The sequence below is a fragment of the Macaca nemestrina genome, chromosome 11 (assembly GCF_043159975.1).
Source record: "Macaca nemestrina isolate mMacNem1 chromosome 11, mMacNem.hap1, whole genome shotgun sequence".
NCBI lineage: Eukaryota > Metazoa > Chordata > Mammalia > Primates > Cercopithecidae > Macaca > Macaca nemestrina.
In genome coordinates, this window is record NC_092135.1 from 120,772,745 (window position 1) to 120,793,361 (window position 20,617).

General features: G+C 44.4%; 1 protein-coding gene across 1 annotated transcript in view; it reads left to right on the top strand.

The window, feature by feature from the left end:
- Positions 1-9,742: 9,742 nt before the first annotated feature.
- LOC105481308 (monoacylglycerol O-acyltransferase 1) overlaps positions 9,743-20,617 on the top strand; it is a 41,507-nt gene continuing 30,632 nt past the window's right edge. The window contains exon 1 of the mRNA XM_011740814.2: positions 9,743-10,135. Coding sequence (XP_011739116.2) covers positions 9,766-10,135 — 370 coding nt within the window. The 5' untranslated portion in view covers positions 9,743-9,765. The remainder of the gene's footprint in view (positions 10,136-20,617) is intronic.

The window sequence follows — 20,617 nt, forward strand, 5'->3', positions numbered from 1 at the left end:
TTTACGCCATTCTCCTGCCTCAGCCTCCCGAGTAGCTGGGACTACAAGCGCCGGCCCCCTCGCCCGGCTAGTTTTTTATATTTTTTAGTAGAGACGGGGTTTCACCGTGTTAGCCAGGATGGTCTCAATCTCCTGACCTTGCGATCCGCCCATCTCGGCCTCCCAAAGTGCTGGGATTACAGGCTTGAGCCACCGTGCCCGGCTTTATGTTATTTTTCTTACTAATATGAGAAGACAGGAATGTCAGGCCTCTGAGCCCAAGCTAAGCCATCATATCCCCTGTGACCTGCACATATACATCCAGATGGCCTGAAGCAACTGAAGATCCACAAAAGAAGTGAAAATAGTCTTAACTGATGACATTCCACCATTGTAATTTGTTTCTGCCCCACCCTAACTGATCAATGTACTTTGTAATCTCCCCCATCCTTAAGAAGGTTCCTTGTAATTCTCCCCATCCTTGAGAATGTACTTTGTGAGATCCACCCCCTGCCCGGAAAACACTGCTCCTAACTCCACCGCCTATCCCAAAACCTATAAGAACTAATGATAATCCACCACCCTTTGCTGACTCCCTTTTCAGACTCAGCCCGCCTGCACCCTGGTGAAATAAACAGCCTTGTTGCTCACACAAAGCCTGTTTGGTGGTCTCTTCACACGGACACGTGAGACATTAACCAGAGCTGGTTGCTGTCAGTGGTGTGTGTTTGTGTGTGTGTGTGTGTGTGTGTGTGTGTGTGTGTGTGTGTGTGTGTGACAGAGAGAGACAGAGAGACAGAATACTTACTTTTGTGATTAATGCATCTTATGAAAATCAGAACCATGACCTTTGCCCTAAACCATCCCTTCTAAGGACTCTGTCTAGACAGAATACTAATGAAACTAGGCCGCATAAAACTTAGAAACTAGGCCTCATAAAAAAAAGAACTTAAAAAAAATTAACACCAGGTGGCTCTGGATAGGGTCCCACCCTGCCTCAATAGGGTCCCACCCTGATAGGGTCCCAGGGCCAACTTAGAGCTTGGGACCCTAGCGCGCTAGTAATAAATAACTCTCTGCTGTGAATCTCGTGTCGGTGATCCTTCGCGGCGACCCCTGCCCAGGAAGGAATCGACAGTTCGGTTCCAACATTTGGTGCGTTGGCCGGGAAGTGGGGTTGTCCGAGGACCCCCGACCCATCTGGCGGAGACCCATCTGGCCCGGGCCACGGACTGCTGACTGAATGGACCTACCAGGTACTTTCGTTTTGTTCTGTCTGTCTTGCCGGCTAACTCTGAACTCTGGGGAGTACTCCTTCTGAATTAAGTGGGGAAGGGGGACAGACGTGTCCGGCACCTTCCCACTTACGCCCCGGGGGACGCCCTGGCGGTAGTCTGGGAGAAGGCTAACGATTCAGTCAGCCTCTTCAAATCTGTAGGCAGGCCGCCCCTGCCGTCTGAATATTTTGTAATCTTGTGGCGCTACTCTCTGGCCGCACAGCTTCTCCTTACTTGTCTGGTCTTTGTTTTTGTTACTTTCGTTTTGTCCTTGTTATACGTGGACGAAATAAGACAGACGTTGACGACTCCTTTGTCTCTGACCCTGACTCACTTCCCTGACGTTCGGGCTCGAGCCCACAACCTCTCCATAGAAGTCCGTAAGGGACGATGGCGAAAATTCTGCTCGTCCGAGTGGCCTACCCTCCATGTTGGGTGGCCCCAGGACGAAACATTTGACCTCCCAATTATCTTACAGGTTAAAGCAACAGTGATGGATCCTGGGCCACACGGACACCCAGACCAGGTGGCCTACATAATTACTTGGGAGGATCTGGTCCGAAACCCTTCCTCTTGGGTGAAACCCTTCCTCCATTCCCCTTCCCCATCCCAATCTACCCTCCTTGCCTTAGAAGCCCCAAAGAATCGGAATCCGGACCTGCATAAGCCAGTCCTCCCAGATGAACCCCAGAGGGACCTCCTTCTTCTTGATCCCCTGCCTCCTCCACCTCAAAACCCCCTTCTGGGACCTCCACCTTACGCTTCACCCTTGCCCCCTGTCTTGTCCCCAGCTCTTTCCTCTACCGCCTCGGCCCCTACCCTTTCTCCAACTTCTCCCTTGGCCCCTCCCTCCACCCCGTCTCCTTCTCCAGCCCCGCCCAAACTCACCCCTCGGACGCCGCCGCCGACACCTCCTCGTCTCCGCTTGCGGTGGACTGAGGACCCAGAAGGCCCTTCCACTTAGCAATCCTCCCTTTTTCCCCTCCGTACTGTCAATCGCACGCTCCAGTACTGGCCCTTCTCTGCCTCTGACCTCTACAACTAGAAAACCCATAACCCTTCCTTTTCCCAAGACCCCCAGGCCCTAACCTCGTTAATAAAATCCATTCTCCTCACTCACCAGCCCACTTAGGATGATTGCCAGCAACTCTTGCAGGTCCTCCTAACCACTGAAGAAAGGCAGCAAGTCCTCCTGGAGGCCCGGAAAAATGTGCCAGGACCAGGAGGCCTCCCAACCCAACTTCCCAATAAAATAGACGAGGGATTTCCCCTCACCCGCCCAGACTGGTACTATGAAACGGCACCAGGTAGGGAGAGTCTCCAAATCTATCGCCAGGCTCTGTTGGCGGGTCTCAAAGGGGCAGGAAAGCATCCCACAAATTTGGCCAAGGTAAGGACCATAACTCAGGAAAGGGATGAAAGCCCGGCAGCCTTCATGGAAAGGCTTCTGGAAGGGTTCCAAACATATACCCCATTAGACCCAGAGGCCCTAGAACATAAGGCTGCCGTAGCTATGGCATTCATAGACCAAGCTGCATTAAATATCAAAGGAAAACTCCAAAGACTAGATGGAATCCAAACCTATGGATTACAGGAATTGGTTAAGGAGGCAAAAAAAAAGCGTAAAATAAGAGAGAAACCCCTGAGGAAAGGGAAGCCAGGTTAGCGAAGGAACAGATAGAGTGAGAGGATCGTAAGAACCGAGTGAAGGATAAGCATTTAACAAAAATCCTGGCGGCAGTTGTGAGAGAGAAAGGACCAGGGAGAGAGGGAGAGAAGCGGAGGCAGCCGGCTGGCCCCCGTGTCTTCGCATCATGGCAGCCACCGCTATGCTGGTCAAGGACTCTGCTAAGTTAACCCTTGGGCAGCCACTAACTGTTATTACCCCACATGCTCTAGAGGCCATAGTGCGGCAGCCCCCGGACCGGTGGATAACCAATGCACGCCTAAACCACTACCAGGCCCTCCTACTGGACACGGACCGCGTCCAGTTTGGCCCTCCGGTCACCCTAAACCCTGCTACGCTGCTGCCGGTACCAGAAGACCAACCAAGCCCACACGATTGTCGGCAAGTACTGGCTGAGACCCATGGAACACGGGAAGACCTTAAAGACCAAGAACTCCCAGACGCGGATCACACCTGGTACACAGACGGCAGCAGTTACCTTGACTCAGGTACCCGGAGGGCGGGAGCGGCGGTAGTAAATGGCCACAACACCATTTGGGCACAATCACTACCTCCTGGCACGTCTGCACAAAAGGCTGAGTTAATAGCACTAACCAAGGCCCTAGAGCTGTCCAAGGGAAAGAAAGCTAACATTTATACTGATAGCCAGTATGCCTTTGCAACGGCTCATACTCATGGAAGTATCTATGAAAGAAGAGGTCTCCTAACCTCAGAATGAAAGGAAATCAAGAACAAAGTTGAAATAATTGCCTTATTAAAAGCCCTTTTTCTTCCTCAAGAAGTGGCTATAATTCACTGCCCCGGGCATCAGAAAGGACAGGATCCAGTCGCAGTAGGACGAAACCAGCCACATAACTATTGAACATACTTATACCCCAGAAGACCAGGAAAAAGCAAAAGCCATAAGGGCTATAAAGAACAAAGACACTAAAAACTAGGAAAAAGGAGGAAAAATAGTCCTTCCCCAAAAGGAGGCCCTGGCAATGATCCAGCAGATGCATGCCTGGACACACTTGAGTAATCGAAAGCTAAAATTACTGATTGAAAAAACTGACTTTCTAATCCCAAAGGCAAGTACCCTCGTAGAACAAGTGACATCTGCCTGTAAGGTCTGTCAGCAGGTAAACGCTGGGGCTACCCGAGTGCCAGAAAGGAAACGAACTCGTGGTAACCGCCCAGGAGTCTATTAGGAAATAGACTTCACTGAAGTAAAACCTCACTATGCTGGATATAAGTACTTACTGGTGTTTGTAGATACCTTTTCAGGATGGGTAAAAGCCCACCCCACCCGGCAAGAAACGGCACACATAGTAGCCAAGAAAATTTTAGAAGAAATCTTTCCTAGATTCAGACTTCCCAAGGTAATTAGGTCAAATAACGGGCCGGCCTTCGTTTCTCAGGTAAGTCAGGGGCTCGCCAGGATATTGGGGATTAATTGGAAATTACATTGTGCCTATAGACCCCAGAGCTCAGGACAGGTAAAAAGAATAAATAGAACAATAAAAGAGACCCTTACTAAATTGACCTTAGAGACTGGTTTAAAAGATTGGAGACGCCTCCTATCCTTAACTCTGTTAAAGGCCCAAAATACACCTAACCGTTTTGGGCTCACTCCATATGAAATCCTCTACGGAGGACCTCCCCCTTTGTCAACCTTGCTTAACTCCTTCTCCCCCTCCGATCCTAAAACTGACCTACAGGCTCGGCTAAAAGGACTCCAAGCAGTACAGGCCCAAATCTGGGCCCCCTTGGCAGAACTGTACCAACCAGGACATCCACAGACCAGTCACCCCTTCCAGGTGGGAGACTCTGTCTATGTTAGACGGCACCGTACTCAAGGACTAAAGCCTCGGTGGAAAGGACCCTACATTGTTCTCCTGACCACGCCCACAGCTATAAAGGTTGACGGAATCTCCACTTAGATCCACGCATCCCACGCCAAGGCTGCTCCAGAGACGTCCGGACCAACACCACCTGAGACATGGAAACTCCGACGCTCCGCGGACCCGCTCAAGATAAGACTCTCTCGTATCTAACTCCTTGCTTATTGTTTGCCCTTCTTCCCTGCGCCGTCTCTAGTGTAGTTTTTGACGCTAACCCCCACCGGCCATTTAGCCTGACCTGACAGATAATTAATTTTAATAATCAAGAGGTCTTAAATAAGACCTCCGAGAATGCTCCTATAAAGACTTGGTTTCCAGACCTCTATTTCAACCTAAAAAAATATATATAGCAGAAAAGATAAAAGACACAGGCCCCCGGTTTACTGGTCCCACAGGAGTCCTATTAGGAACTCCTCAAGATAGACAAGAATGGAAAGGACAGGCTAGAAAGGTGTCCATCAGCCGGAACGGGTTTTATGCCTGTCCCGGATTCAGGACAGGACAAATGAAAAAAACTTGTAGAGATCTGACTCACTTGTATTGCAAAAGCTGGTCCTGTGTGACTACTAATAATAGAGAGTAGAAATAGGCCACAAAACCTTAGTATATAACCATGTCCTTTGTCCAGCCCTGTACCACAACCCGATATTCGGAAAATTGCAACCTGGTTCGCATCAAGTTTGAAGATGCGGCAAAATCTGATAACAGATAAATAACAACAAGGTTAATATAAGGTCTCTATTTATACCAGCACAACCCGCCTAAAATTCCCCTCCAAATCAGACTATTAGTCAATCCAGACACTGCCCCTGTTGCAGTAAGGCCAGACCAGGTTTTATTAGAAGCTAAGAAGCCCCCGGTTTCCATATCGGAGAAGCCCCAACTAAAAACTCCTCAAAGCACTTCCCCGCCCTTAATCTCCCTCACCCTCGCCGACATGTTAGGAATTAAGGTAGCGGCTGGAGTTAAGACCAGGACAGCAGCCCTAGTGCATGGTAACCATCATCTGCAACAACTTAAAGTAGCCATAGATAAAGACCTTAGAGCCATAGAACAATCTATCACGAAACTTGAAGAGTCCTTGACTTCTCTGTTTGAAGTTGTATTACAAAACCGACGAAGACTAGAAATTGTCTTTCTGAAAGAGGGCGGGCTCTGTGCAGCCCTAAAAGAGCAATGTTGTTTTTATGCAGATCATTCAAGAATAGTTAAAGATTCTATGGCAAAACTAAAAAAAAGATTAGACAAAAAAAAGAAAATCTCAACAAAGTTAGTTTAAAAATTAGTACAACCAATCCCCTTGGCTTAGCACCCTAATCTCCACCATCTTAAGACCCCTCATCCTGCTCACGCTCATCCTGACTTTCAGGCCATGCATACTCAACCGCTTACTCACCCTTATTAAAAATAGAATAAACATAGTACATGCTATGGTTCTGACCCAACAATACCAGAGCCTCAGGACTGAAGAAGAGGCTCAAGATTGAGCCTCTGACACAAAAAGAGGAGGGAATGAAACTAGGCCGCATAAAACTTAGAAACTAGGCCTCATAAAAAAAAGAACTTAAAAAAAATTAACACCAGGTGGCTCTGGATAGGGTCCCACCCTGCCTCAATAGGGTCCCACCCTGATAGGGTCCCAGGGCCAACTTAGAGCTTGGGACCCTAGCGCGCTAGTAATAAATAACTCTCTGCTGTGAATCTCGTGTCGGTGATCCTTCGCGGCGACCCCTGCCCAGGAAGGAATCGACAGTTCGGTTCCAACACTAACAGAATACTATTTCCTTTTTAACCTGACAATGAGAACATTTTTACTTAAGTTACAGTAAAACATCATGTTATAGAAAGACATTGTCACCTTTCTACAAGTAGAAGTTAGTTATAGTAAAGTGCACAGGAAGAAATAAATAAAACAAAGAAAAGATTTCTTATTTCTCAGTTCCAAGAGTAGCCTTTCATTATTGTTGAGGCATTCTGGCCTGTGACCTTCTTATTTCTTCATCAGAGTTGAGAAGTAGAAAGAGGAACCATACCCATCAGTGGAATCCCAGATCTTCCAAGGGACTGTGCTGGTTCCTTCCCCAGGAATTGCCACAGCTGTGGTGCTCGATACATTTTCGTTGAATTATTGTAAACATATATATGTATTATTCACTCATATTTAGCCAATTCCAGGCCCATAGGAACAAAGCTGATGCTTCTGCCAAATGTATTTTTCTTTAATCATTTGCTAAAATATTTGTTGACTGAATGGATAACTACACCTCAACCCAAATGACAGGTTCCGTCATCAGCATTCATCTACTTACCCTTCAATGACTTGTTCCTCTGTTGTGACAACACTCCCTTTCTTCCTTATATTATTTGAGAAGCAGCCTAGTATAGCAGTTAGGCTCTGGAATCTTAGGCTCATATGAAAGAATTGTTTTGAATAGCTTGATGAATTAAAACGTTCCCACTATGTCAGTCCAGTGATCACTTAACTCTCATAACTTGGCACACAGTATGTAAACAAATAAATACATGTTGAATGTCAAAAGGATGAGAGTATAATAATGAGTGAAAAAATAAAAAATTGTTGATTAAAATGGTGATGGACTGTTGCATTGACTGAGTGCTGATGAGTCCATGCTTTGTTTCAGTTGGCTGTGATGGCTGTGACAGGATATGACAGTTCTTATCTATTAGCTTAGTGCTCTGGGAAAGTAACAAACACATTACTAAGCAAGCAAACTCCAAGTGATCAGGATCAGGAGTGCTGGGTGTTTTACTCTTCTTTACCGATAGATTCGGAATCCAATTAATCAAACAGTCCTACTATTTATACCATGCATACCTCAAGTCTATCTCTATTTTCCCAAGCTTCCACATCCTCTGCAATCATCCTACAATAGTCTCCTTAGGGGATATGCCTACTTCCGCTCTTGCTATCTCCAATCTGTTCTAAATAGGTGCCCATTGTGCTATGTCAGCCTATGTGTTTCCTTCAGGACACTGTCACAAATTTGGTTGTCTATGTAGGTAGGTATTTTCTGTTTCTCCCACTAGACTGTAAGTTGCAGCAGGACAGGGACCTTTCTTATTCACCATTGTAGCTCACCTCCTTTCCCTACCCAGTGCCTAATACATAGAAAGCTTTCCACAAATAGTCAATGAGTAAATGTACATAATGTGTGTTCACAGTGTGTGTTCATAGTGTCCCTACCTAGCACTGGGGGAAAGTTTAAGGAAGAAATCTAAAAGGAAAGAAGAAAGTGACTCCTTAAGTAGGAGGAAAAAAAAAACCCCAAACAAGTTTTGCATACAAAAAGTCACAAACAACTCCTCCAAGTGGCCCTGGTATTTGTTTTAATCCAACTCTCTTTGTATTAAAATGTTGAAGAAGAAAAGGGCAGAGGATGTGGGAGTAGGGAGGGCCAACTCTGTTGTTTTGCCCTGTTCCAAGTCCTCTCCAGCAAGACTTGACAGCTACTCATCATTTTCAGTTCTTCAACTATGTGGTAATTAACATTTATAAATAAAGTGCAGTGGTTGCTCCCAAGGACTAGGCACTATTTAGAATCTAGCCATCCATTTATCCATTTAGCATATCATAATTGAAACCCTTCAGTGTCTTGTATTGCTCTTGGGGTACAAACTTGAACCCTAAACACAGTCTGCAAGGCTCTGGACCTTACCCACCATTTTTGCCTGATGTCACCCCAATCTCACCCTTGTCCCCCAAGCTCCCACTCTTTGAGCTCTTCCTGGAGTTCGGCCACAGGACCTTTGCACGTGTGCTTCCCTTTGCCTGGATGACTGCTGGGTTAACTAAATTTGGCTACAGCTCAAGTAAGGGCACTTCCTCAGACACTTCCCTGACCATGCAGCAGTCTTGGTTTTGGAATCTTCTGGTCATTCACAGTAGGGTCTTACTTGTAATTATACACCAAATTGTGTAGTTGTTTTGCTGATGGCTGTTTCTCCCTGTACTCTGAACACAAGACAATGAATAGCTTGTGTCAGGCCTCTGAGCCCAAGCTCAGCCATTATAACCTTCATGTGACCTGCACATACACATCCAGGTGGCCTGCAGGAGCCAAGAAGCCTGGAGCAGCCAAAAAAACACAAGTAAAACAGCCAGTTCCTGCCTTAACTGATTAACCAACATTACAACATTTTATCATTGTGACTGCTCCCTGCCATACCTTAGCTGATCAATCGACTTTGTGACATTCTTCTTCTGGACAATGAGTCTTATGATCTCCCCACCATGTACCTGGTGACCCCTTCCTCTGCTAATAGAAAACTACCTTTTACTGTAATTTTCCATTACCTGCTCAACTCCTGTAAAGCAACCCCTTCCCCATCTCCCTTCGCTGACTCTTTTCGGACTCAGCCCACTTGCACCCAGGTGAATAAACAGCCTTATTCACACAAAGCCTGTTGGTGGTCTCTTCACACAGACGAGCTTGACAGCTTGGTTATCCGAGCGCCCGGATGGTGCCCAGCACGTGGCCAGTGCTTAATAAATATGGGTTGAATGAATGAATGGGTGAAAGGTTCCCAGAGCTCCTGTAGGGATCTGAGGACCCAAGAGTGAGGAAGCCACGTCCTCTTCCCCCTTCCAGGGGAAACTGGAGGTGGCGGGGGGACACAGACCAATAAGCCAAGAAACAAGTCTGACTCCTCTCTCCAGCTGGCGTGCGATTCCTCAAACTAACCCTTCCCCAGTCACAGAGGGTTCGAAGGAAGGCGTGGGTTTAAGGGCGGGTGCTGAAGGCAAACGCTGGGTGATCAATCAGCTAAACAATGGTCAGATCCTCGTGGAGATCCCAGGTCCTCAGCCAGGCGGCTGGAGCCCGCGTTACCCAGCACGGGCTGGCTGCCAGCTGACCCCTCTCTCCTTCCCTCGTGTCCCATGCGGCGCGCTCTCGCCAGCGCCCGGGCGCGCTAGCCAATGCGCCCCGGGCCGCGGCAGCTGCTGCGGGGCCAGGGCGCTGGGCCAACTCTGGCGCGGGGCGCTTGTGATTGGCTGCCCCCAACCTCAGCCGAGCCCGCCCTTCTACCCAGGGCGAAGTTGGGTCCCCGCCAGCTGCCTAGCCTCTGCCTCCTCCTCTCCGCCCAGCTAGTGCCCAGCGCGGGGCCCGGATCCGGCCGGGCACTGCCCACAGGCGCCACAGAGCAGCGGGGGTGCAGGCGGCAGTGGCTGGCGCAGTCCTCGCCCGGCTGGGCCATGAAGGTCGAGTTTGCACCGCTCAACGTCCCCCTGGCGCGGCGGCTGCAAACGGTGGCCGTGCTGCAGTGGGTCCTGTACTTCGTGCTGCTGGGTAAGGACCCCGCCCCCGGGCAGCGGCGCGTGGGCTCCGTGTCCTCCCTCGGGATGGTCTGGATTCCAGAACCTGCAGAGAACCTTCCAACCCTCGTTCCCCTGTCGGCCACAGCAGGCGGGTGAAAGAGGGCGTTTGGCGCTAACGTGGACGCTGGTTTGTTTCCTCAGGAGAACCTCATCGCTAATGGCTATTTAACTTTATTTTCTCCTGCGTTATCTTTTTTTTTTTTTTTTTTGAGACGGAGTCTTGCTCTGTCGCCCAGGCTGGAGTGCAGTGGCCGGATCTCAGCTCACTGCAAACTCCGCCTCCCGGGTTCACGCCATTCTCCTGCCTCAGCCTCCGGAATAGCTGGGACTACAGGCGCCCGCCACCTCGCCCTGTAGTTTTTTGTATTTTTTTAGTAGAGACGGGGTTTCACCATGTTAGCTAGGATGGTCTTGATCTTGTGACCCCGTGATCCGCCCGTCTTGGCCTCCCAAAGTGCTGGGATTACAGGCTTGAGCCACCGCGCCCGGCCGCGTTATCTTTTTTTTAATTGAGGTGCATCTTGCCTACAATAAAAGGCGCAGTTATACGGCTACAGCTCGATGACTTTTGGCAACTGTATCCACCAAAATGTAACCATGACTCCAACCAACGCTTGAGCACTTTAACCCCTCAAAAGTTGGCAAACTCGTTTCTCGAACTGTTGATTCATAGATGGAAAAGTAATGTCTAAGTAGTTAGAACCTGATTCCTTCGTCTCCCCACCCTCCTGACAAACAGCAGTGTTCCCTTTACCGTTTTGGAGATTTCCTGGATGCATAGCAGTACCTTTCTGTAAAGAAGCCTGCTCATTGCGTTTGGTTGAGCAGTTTCTCTCTGGAAATAATGTGACCCGGGAGCGTGTGTGTTCCAGTTGGTTCCCAAGTTGAGCCCATGAAACATACAAGAGCCGAATCATTAGATGGGGCAAAGGTGTTTACTTGGGTGTTTTTCTTCTCCTTCTCCTTCTCCTTCTTCTCCTTCTCCTTCTCCTTCTCCTTCTCCTTCTCCTTCTTCTTCTTATTTGTTCTGCTCTTGAAGTACATAGGGGTGATGTGGGAGGAGAGAGGAATTTGGGGGAGACCCTTCTATTGAAACATAAACTCTTCTGAAGATGAAGATCATGTGTGTGCTGTAAGATCATGGATTGTACAGCGTTGGGGTGCCAATAGCAAAAAAAACCCATTGCATTGGAGAGTTTTACACTTTTAAAACTGCTTTTACATTTCGAAAGCCTAGATCAGTGGTTCTCAACAGAAGCTTCTATAAATACAGCTGCCCAGGCTCTGTCCCTGGGATTTATTTGTTTGTTTGTTTGTTTATTTATTTATTTATTTATTATTTTGAGACTGAGTTTCACTCTTGTTGCCCAGGCTGGAGTGCAATGGCGCGATCTTCGGCTCACCGCAACCTCCGCCTCCCGGGTTCAAGTGATTCTTCTGCCTCAGACTGCCGAGTAACTGGGGTTACAGGCGTGTGCCACCACACCTGGCTAATTTTGTCTTTTTAATAGAGACGGGGTTTCTCCATGTTGGTCAGAGTGGTCTCGAACTCCCAATCACAGGTGATCTGCCCGCCTCAGCCTCCCAAAGTGCTGGGATTACAGGCATGAGCCACCGCGCCCTGCTCATCCCTGGAATTTCTAAGTCGTTTGTTTCAGAATGAAGCCTGTACACCTTTTTTTTTTTTTTCCTTTTTCCTCTTTTAAGAACTCTCCAAGTGACTCTCCTGTGCTGCTAGGTAGAATTTACGGGGAAAAAAAAAAGTAATTCAAAATGTTAACTCATTAAGTCCTCACAGCCCACACACCTTGAGGCAGGGTTAATAACATTACACCCCGTTTTGCTCTGGATCAAAGCACCACGGAGGTAACAACACACAACCTTATCCAGCGCTTGGTATGTGCCAGGTGCTGTTCTAAGCAACATCCACAATTAACTAGCAATCTTCACAACACCCGTGTGAGGTAAGGACTATTCCTGCACTCATGGTACAGATGAGGGAACTAAGAGATGAAGTAAATTGCTCAAGGTGATGCAGCTAGCAGGACGTGGTAGAGCTGGTTTCAAACCCAAGTATTCTGCCCAAAGTCTCTGCTTTACCCATTGAACTGCTCTCTTTCATGGCCTGAACTTGGAGTCCGACTTCCTAACTGATCATTCAACACATCTCTGATAGCCACTGTTCTTTTCTTTCATGGCATTTATCATTGCTTGTATCTGTGTATGGCTGTGGTGACTTGAGAAATTTCTTTATGGCTGTCCTAGTCTACAAGCTCAGTGAGGGAACACACAGTATGTGTCTGGCCCGTGGAAGATATATGCAAATACTCGAGATATACACAAATACTTGAGATATACACAAATACTTGTTGAATGGCTGTTTCTGGTCTATCACCCAGAATAGGAACTATCTACCCACCAGATCCCTAGAGTATTAACTCATGTAATCCTCACAGCAACCCGGTGAGAGTGACTACCCCTTACCCTCACTTTACCAATGAAGGAACTAGGAGGTAAAGTAAATTACTCAAGATCACATGGCTCAGTAGTGGAAAGTCGAGACACGTGTGACCACATGTGAGTGGATTAGTGATGAAGACATGACAGGTGCTCAATGACCTGTGCCTAATTTGAATCAAACTACAGTGGTTCTAGATCCAATTCACCTCCATGTTTTCAACGTTTCACACATTTGACATTTGTGTTAGCAGGAGCATATTTTGTGTTATCACATATCTTGGAAATTATATTGTGGGAAATTTCAAACATACAGAAAGTAGACAGAAGAGTATGAATTCCCATATACCCATGACCTAGGTTTATAGTTATTTAATAATTTGCCGTATACGTTTTATCCATTATTTTGCAAAAAAATATTTTAAAACAAATCTTTTTTTTTTTTTGTATAACTTTTTTACCTTTTAGGTTCAGGAGTACATGTGCAGGTTTGATATATGGGTAAATTTTGCGTCGTGGGGATTGTACAGATTATTTCATCACCCAAATAATTGGCATAGTACTCAGTCGGTAGCTTTTCCTCCTCATCCTCCACCTTCCACCCTTATGTAGGCCGCAGTGTCTGTTGTTTCCTTTGTGTCTAGTGAACTCACACATTAAGATATTTTAATACTAAATACTTTAGTTTGCATAATTTAAAAATTAGTATTTTGTGTGTAACCATAGTACTCTTGCCATACCTAGCGTAGTTAACAAAAATTGCTTAAAATCATGTAAACCAAGTTCAGATATCCTAAACTGCACCAAAACTACACTTTTTTCCTTGTTCTTTTTTCTTTTTGATAGAGGCGGGGCTTCCTTATGTTACCCTGGCTGCTGTCAAACTCGCAGGCGCGAGTGATCCTCCTGCCTCAGCCTCCCAAAGTAATGGGATACAGGTGTGAACCACTGTGCCCAAACAAAATACACTTTTACTGGCAATTTGTTTGAACCCAAATCCAAATAAGACCCACGTGTTATATTTGGTTTTTATGTCTTTCGTGTAGAACAGTGTCTCCCCTTTGTTTTCTTGTCAATGAAGCCTTGAAGAAACCATTTGACATGGGTCCTGCAGGATGTCTCACTTTGTGAGTTTGTCTGCTTCTTTGTAGGGTTAATTTGTTTCCTCTATCCCTTGTATTTCTTTTAAAAGATGGAAGTTAGAGCTAAATGCTTGATTAGATTTAGATGAAAGCTTTTGGGCAAGACTTCTTCCCAAGTGTTGCTGTGCACTTCATGTTACATCACATCAGGATGCACACACAGTGTGTGCTTGTCCCATTATTTGTGTCTACAATTGGTCAGTGGGTCTAGGAAGGAAGTAATCCGAGGTGATGACTGGCATGCTGCAAACTTTCATCTAGTGATTTAAGTCATGATCCTTGCCTGAATTACTTGTTTTATTTGAAACTGCAAAATGGTGATTTTCTTATTCTATCATTTATTCTTCATTTATTAGCTAGAATTTCCGCAGTTAACAATTTTGTCTCATCATGTAGCACCATTTGACTACCCTACAATTCAATTCTTACAGGAAAGAAAGGATAATTGCTATCTTCTTTCCATTTAATTATCAAGTTTTAAGTAAGGAGTTGATATAATAGTTACTTCCAGTGGTGATGAGAGATGTTTTTTAAAGATGTTTTAAGATCTCTAAATCAAAATCCCAGAATGCATTTTTCTTGCCACCACCAGGAAAGTGAGTTTAAGCTATTAGTACTTGGAATATATTTTAAAGTAGCAAAATGCTTCATTTAGTAATAAAATCAAACAGTAAGCCCTCCTTCTCTGCCCACCCCCCACCCCCTTCCCAAGCAACCACTGATCTCCTTTCTTTTCTTCCTTCCTTCCTTTCTCTTTCTTCTCTTCTCTTCTTTCTTTCTTTCTTTCTTTCTTTCTTTCTTTCTTTCTTTCTTTCTTTCTTTCTTTCTTTCTTTCTTTCTCTCTTTCTTTATCTACAAATGGGGTCTCTCTATGTTGTCTAGGCTGGTCTTGAACCCCTGGGCTCAAGGGATCCTCCCATCTTGACCTCTCAAAGTACTGGGATTACAGGTGTGAGCCACACTGCACCTGATATGATCTGATCTGGCACCACAGATTAGTTTGCATTTTCTAGAGTTTTGTATAAATGGAATCACATCATATATACTCTCCTTTTGTCTGGCTTCTTTCACTCAGCATAATTATTTTGAGGCTCTTTCTCATATATATCAGTGGTTCATTGCTTTTTGTTTCTAAGCAGCATTCTCTTGCATGGATGTATTGCAATTTGTCCAGCCATCTATTGATGAATATTTGGCTCATAGCTATTATGAATAATACTACCATGAACTTTCACCTACAGATCTTTGTATGAACAGATACTTTCTTTATTCATAGGTAAACCTAAGAATGTAATGGCTTGATTATATGATAGTTGCAGGTTTAAATTTTCCAGAAATCACCAAAGTTTCTTCCAAACTATTACATCATTTTACATTCTCACTGGCAGGGCATGAGAGTTCTAATTGCTCCATGTCCTTACCATCACTCGTTGTAGTCTATTTAATTTTTCAATTTTTTTTTCTTGTGATACAGATCAATTTTAATTCTGGCACCTGAAGCTATACAAGGGTATGCTTTATAAACTTTATGGGACTGGCCGGGCATGGTGGCTCATGCCTGTAATCCCAGCACTTTGGGAGGCCGAGGTAGGCGGATCACGAGGTCAGGAGATTGAGACTATCCTGGCTAACATGGTGAAACCCCGTCTCTACTAAAAATACGAAAAAAAAAAAAAAATAGCCAGACGTGGTGGCAGGTGCCTGTAATCCCAGCTACTTGGGAGGCTGAGGCAGGAGAATGGCGTGAACCCGGGAGGCGGAGCTTGCAGTGAACTGAGATTGCGCCACTGCACTCCAGCCTGGGCGACAGAGTGAGACTCTGTCTCAAAAAAAGAAAAAAAAAACTTCATGGGACTTTTGTACATGTTCAATAAAGTGACAACTGTGTATTTTAGTATCTAAAAATCAGGAACATGCTTTTGAATTGTTTAAACACAATCCACAGAATTAAAAAACAAAGTCAGAAGCCATCCACAATTATACTAATTGTCAACTAAAATTTTATGCTTCATACCTGAGATATAACAGTCAATCTCTAGTAGGAGATACTGAAAACGATCTCAGAGTCTCATCCTGTTGTACTCTATTGGGAAGGTTTCTTGAGTAGATATGTGACTGGCCAAAGGTGGATACAACGAAAACCAGACCAGCAAGTACAAGTTCTACCACAGCTTCTGTAGTTTCCACTTTTTATGCTTTGTCAGTTAAAAGTGAACAATGAGAATTAAATACTTACCTTTACATATTTACAAGGTATGTTGTAAAGTATAATGCTTATAAACATATAAAAGTACTTATTGGCCAGGCGCAATGGCTCACGCCTGTAATCCCAGCACTTTGGGAGGCCGAGGCAGGCAGATCACGAGGTCAGGAGATCAAGACCATCCTGGCTAATGTGGTGAAACCCTGTCTCTACTAAAAAGCCACTATGCCTGGCATATATATTTTAATGAAATCAGATAATTTTGAAGCAGCCTTGGCATTTCCTTTAAATTTGTCTGGAAATGATCATTATGTTAGCTTAGGTGGAAAGGACTCACCAACTTAGTTAGTTAGGTGGAAAGGACTCACCAGCTTCTTGGTCTAAGGCTAATGTTTGTCTAAGGCTGGAAAGATACTAATGAGATGTAAACTGTAAGGAGAGAAAAAGAAGATGAGGGCTCTTCCTGGAGGCTGATAGCTAAAACTCAAAGGATTCTAGAAAATTACACAGTAGCAGCCTTTCTTGTCTTTTTCTTTCCGTGTCGGTTCTGGTGAAGAAGGAAGTTACTGCTCTTGAAATTTCCTTATAACTTGGACAAGTTAATGAAAAGTTTAAGCTACACTCATTCTATCCTTTGCTAATGCCTTCTGGGTATGCTGCCTTAAGTTGCCGTACTAACTCTGTCCTACCTGTGTTACTTGTCTTTAAAGATCCAGATCTGCTTTATGGCCAAATAAAATCATTGGAAACGCATCATAATCATTTACTCTGAGAATCTGTCTTTGAAATGTATAGATTTTTTTCCAAAACTGCCTGGCCCGTGACTCAAAAGACCAACAGGAAGCCCTCGCCAGTCCTCACATCTGTTATCTCATGGCTCCAGACTCTTCTTGTTCTACTTTATCTAAAATATCTAGCCAGCCTGCTGTGTTATCTATCACACAATGCTTTGCATAGGAATTTTTTTTTTTTTTTTTGAGACGGAGTCTCGCTCTGTCGCCCAGGCTGGAGTGCAGTGGCCGGATCTCAGCTCACTGCAAGCTCCGCCTCCCGGGTTTACGTCATTCTCCTGCCTCAGTCTCCCGAGTAGCTGGGACTACAGGCGCCCGCCACCTCGCCCGGCTAGTTTTTTGTACTTCTTTTTAGTAGAGACGGGGTTTCACCGTGTTAGCCAGGATGGTCTCGATCTCCTGACCTCGTGATCCACCCGTCTCGGCCTCCCAAAGTGCTGGGATTACAGGCGTGAGCCACCGCGCCCGGCCGCGCATAGGAATCTTAAGTGATTGGATCATAATCCATTAGCAAATAGGACTGGATTAACTGGATGGTGAGTGCTGACTTGCCCACACGCTTCCCCCACTGACCACCAGGAGCCAAGAGAATGTTGCTGAGCCCCAATTTTTGCAATTTTAATAAGTGTGTAGTGGTGTCCCATTGTGGCTTTAATTTGCATGTCCTCAATGACTAATGACCGTGAGCATCTTTTCATTTGCATAGTTGCCATCTGTATTCCTTGTTGAAGTATCTGTTTAAATCTTTTGTCTGGTTTTTATAGGATTGCTTGTTTTCCTATTGCTGAGTTTTGAGAGTTCTTGTACATTCTAGATATAAAGTCATTTATCAGCCATGAGCTTTGTATAGATTTTTCTTTCAGTCTATGGATTACCCTTTCAATCTCTTAACAGTGTCTTTTGAAGAGCAGAAGTTTTAATTTTGATGAAGTCCAATGTATCCATGTTTTTAATAGATTGTGTTGGATGTCATATCTTTAAAATCTTTGCTTAATCCGGCCAGGTGCAGTGGCTCACGTCAGTAATCCCAGCACTTTGAGAGGCCGAGGCAGGTGAATAACCTGAGGTCAGGAGTTCGACACCAGCCTGGCCAACGTGGGGAAACCCTGCCTCTACTAAAAATATAAAACTTCGTTGGGCGCGATGGCAGGTACCTGTAGTCCCAGCTACTCGGGAGGCTGAGGCAGGAGAATTGCTTGAACCCAGGAGGTGGAGGTTGCAGTGTGCTGAGATCACACCATTGCACTCCAGCCTGGGTGACAAGAGCAAAAAACTCTGTCTCAATAATAATAATAAAAAATTCTTCGCTTAATCCAAGGTCACAAAAATTTTCTTCTATATTTTCTCCTACCAGTGTTAATAGTTTTAGGTTTTCCATATAGATCTATGATCTATTTAGGGTTAATTTTTGTGTATGGTACAGTGTCTAAGTCCTTTTTTTTTTTTTGCGTATGTATAATCCAATTGTTCCAGCTCTTTTTTGAAAGATCACTGTCAGCTCTCTACTGCATTGCCCTTGTGCCTTTATCAAATACCAATTGTCCATATATGCATAGTTTATTTCTAGACTCTTTATTCTGTGCCATTGATGTGTTTATCTATCTTGATGCCAGTACCATGTTGTTTTGATTATTGTAGCTTTATAATAATTCTTGGAATCAGATATTCAAACTGATTCCAACTTCAAACTTTGTTGGTATTGTTGTTTTTCAGAGGTGTTTTGATTATTCCAAGTCCTTATAATTTCCATATGCATTTTAGGATCAGGTTGACAATTTCCACACCAAAAAAAGCCTCCTGGGATTTTGACTGGGATTGCTGTTTGAATGGAATTAGCTTATAATTTAATTTGTAGAAAACTAACTGAACTGATTACAGTATATATGTCCTAAAACCAAGAACATTTCTCTTCCATAGCCACAGTACAATTACCCAAATCAGAAAAATATTTCAGCAGTTCTCTTACTAAAGTCCTGTATAGCAAAGGAATCCACATGTTGTATTTAGTTGTGTTAAACAGAAATTATGGGCAGTCATTGTTTTGGACTGAGCTCCTGCACTAGGCTCCAGCAGACGCGAGCAAACCAAAGTGGAGTCACTCATCCTATGTGCCACATAATCAAATTTGAAACTTCAAGGAAGCAGGAAGATCTCCAAATAGACCAGTTTTCCTGAGATCCAGTCTGCCTGAGTCAGTGTAATAAGGAAGTCGCCTTTGCATTAACTTTTATAAAAAAGAAACCTGAAGTGACATGACAATAGCCAATTCACTTTTTCTTCCCTCTTGGTCTGTTTTCCTTGTTTCTACGTTACCCACTGTTCTACCATTACTCGGTAAAAGCTCTCCTATTTTGCAGAATGGAGGCTGCCCTGATTCATGAATAGTGAATAAAAGTCAATTAGCTCCATAACTAAATTTGCTGTAATTTTGTCTTTTCACATTATGTTGTCCTTTTAGTTCCTTTAATCTGGAAAATTTTGAGAAAGTGAATTTTAACATTACACAAGGGATTCTTGGGCTTTTTGTAAACGCTAGTGTGTCTCTTTTGTTATGGATTATCTCCATGGATTTCAGTTTGAGCTATACAAAGTATTTGTGTTTATGGAAACCTTCCTGAAATATTCAGAACATGGGGCTGGTTTCAACCAGATGTTTGTTATAATTTATTTGCCTTCTTCAGGCAAGGAAGTAGGTTCAAGATTGACTGTGCTATAAAACAAGAAAAATGTATTTCCCTGTATGTAACACTTTTTAAAAGCAGTGTAGCATAAACCCACATATGAAGAAAACTAGGCTGCAAAATTCTGCAAAGGGGTCTGATGAGATTTGTCTTTTAGCACAACCCTTAAAAACTCTGGGAGGAAAGTTCTCTTAAAATAGAAATTTTTAAAATCAGAAGAATACACTTATATTCTTATGTTCCACAGATGGCACAGATAGGTATTTTAAAAATATAGTGTCTCTGGGAATAAGAAGGGAAAGAAGTGCTAATGGATTTTTGCTTGCCTCTGAATTTTACTTACTTTCTCCATACTACGTTAAATGGTTAAAATAAGTATGGAAACAGCTTTCATGCAGAAAAATATGAAAAATTTTTGGATGAGAATAGGAAGAAAGAATACATATACAAGTTAAAGTCTTAAATTATTTCTTAATTACGGTCATTATTTAATGCAAGTAGATAAACGTTCAATGGTTTTCACAATGTTTTGGCTGATGCAGGTTGTTCATGGAGATTTTATAGAACAATTTCACTTATTGTAAATAGCTAGGTGAGTGGAATGGAGTCAGAAAGCGTAGAGACAACAGAGGGAAAATCATTAATGTATGGGAATTGTCTGTGTAAGCGTTTAAGCGCTTTCCAGAAGCCACAGACCTGGCCACCACTCCTTGCCAAAAGTCTTCAATTCTTGGAAACTGAAAATTTACGTCCCTGATTTTGCTGGACCAACCCTTCTCCAACTCTCCAGACACCAACTAGGTATTGTATAGTTCAGTTCTGATGCTGTCTACCTGGAGCTAGGTCTCACAGGTGAAGAGCTCAATCTACAAGACTGCCCCAACTTTAGATGCCAACCACAAGTCCAGGTTGGCACTTGTGCTTCTTTCTGACTGGTTACAAATTGAGGATTTACACGACCTCCTCCTTGGACTCTGTCATTTGCTATGATGGCTCACAGTGCTCAGGAACTAACACTTATGTGTGGCAGTTTATTATAATGGATATGATAAAGGATATAGATGATGAGGTACCTAGGTAGAGGTCTGGAAGGTTCCAAAGCACAGGAGCTTCTGTCCTCTTGGCGTTGGGGTACACCAATCTCTCAGCTTGTGATTGTGTTCACCAACCCATAAGCTG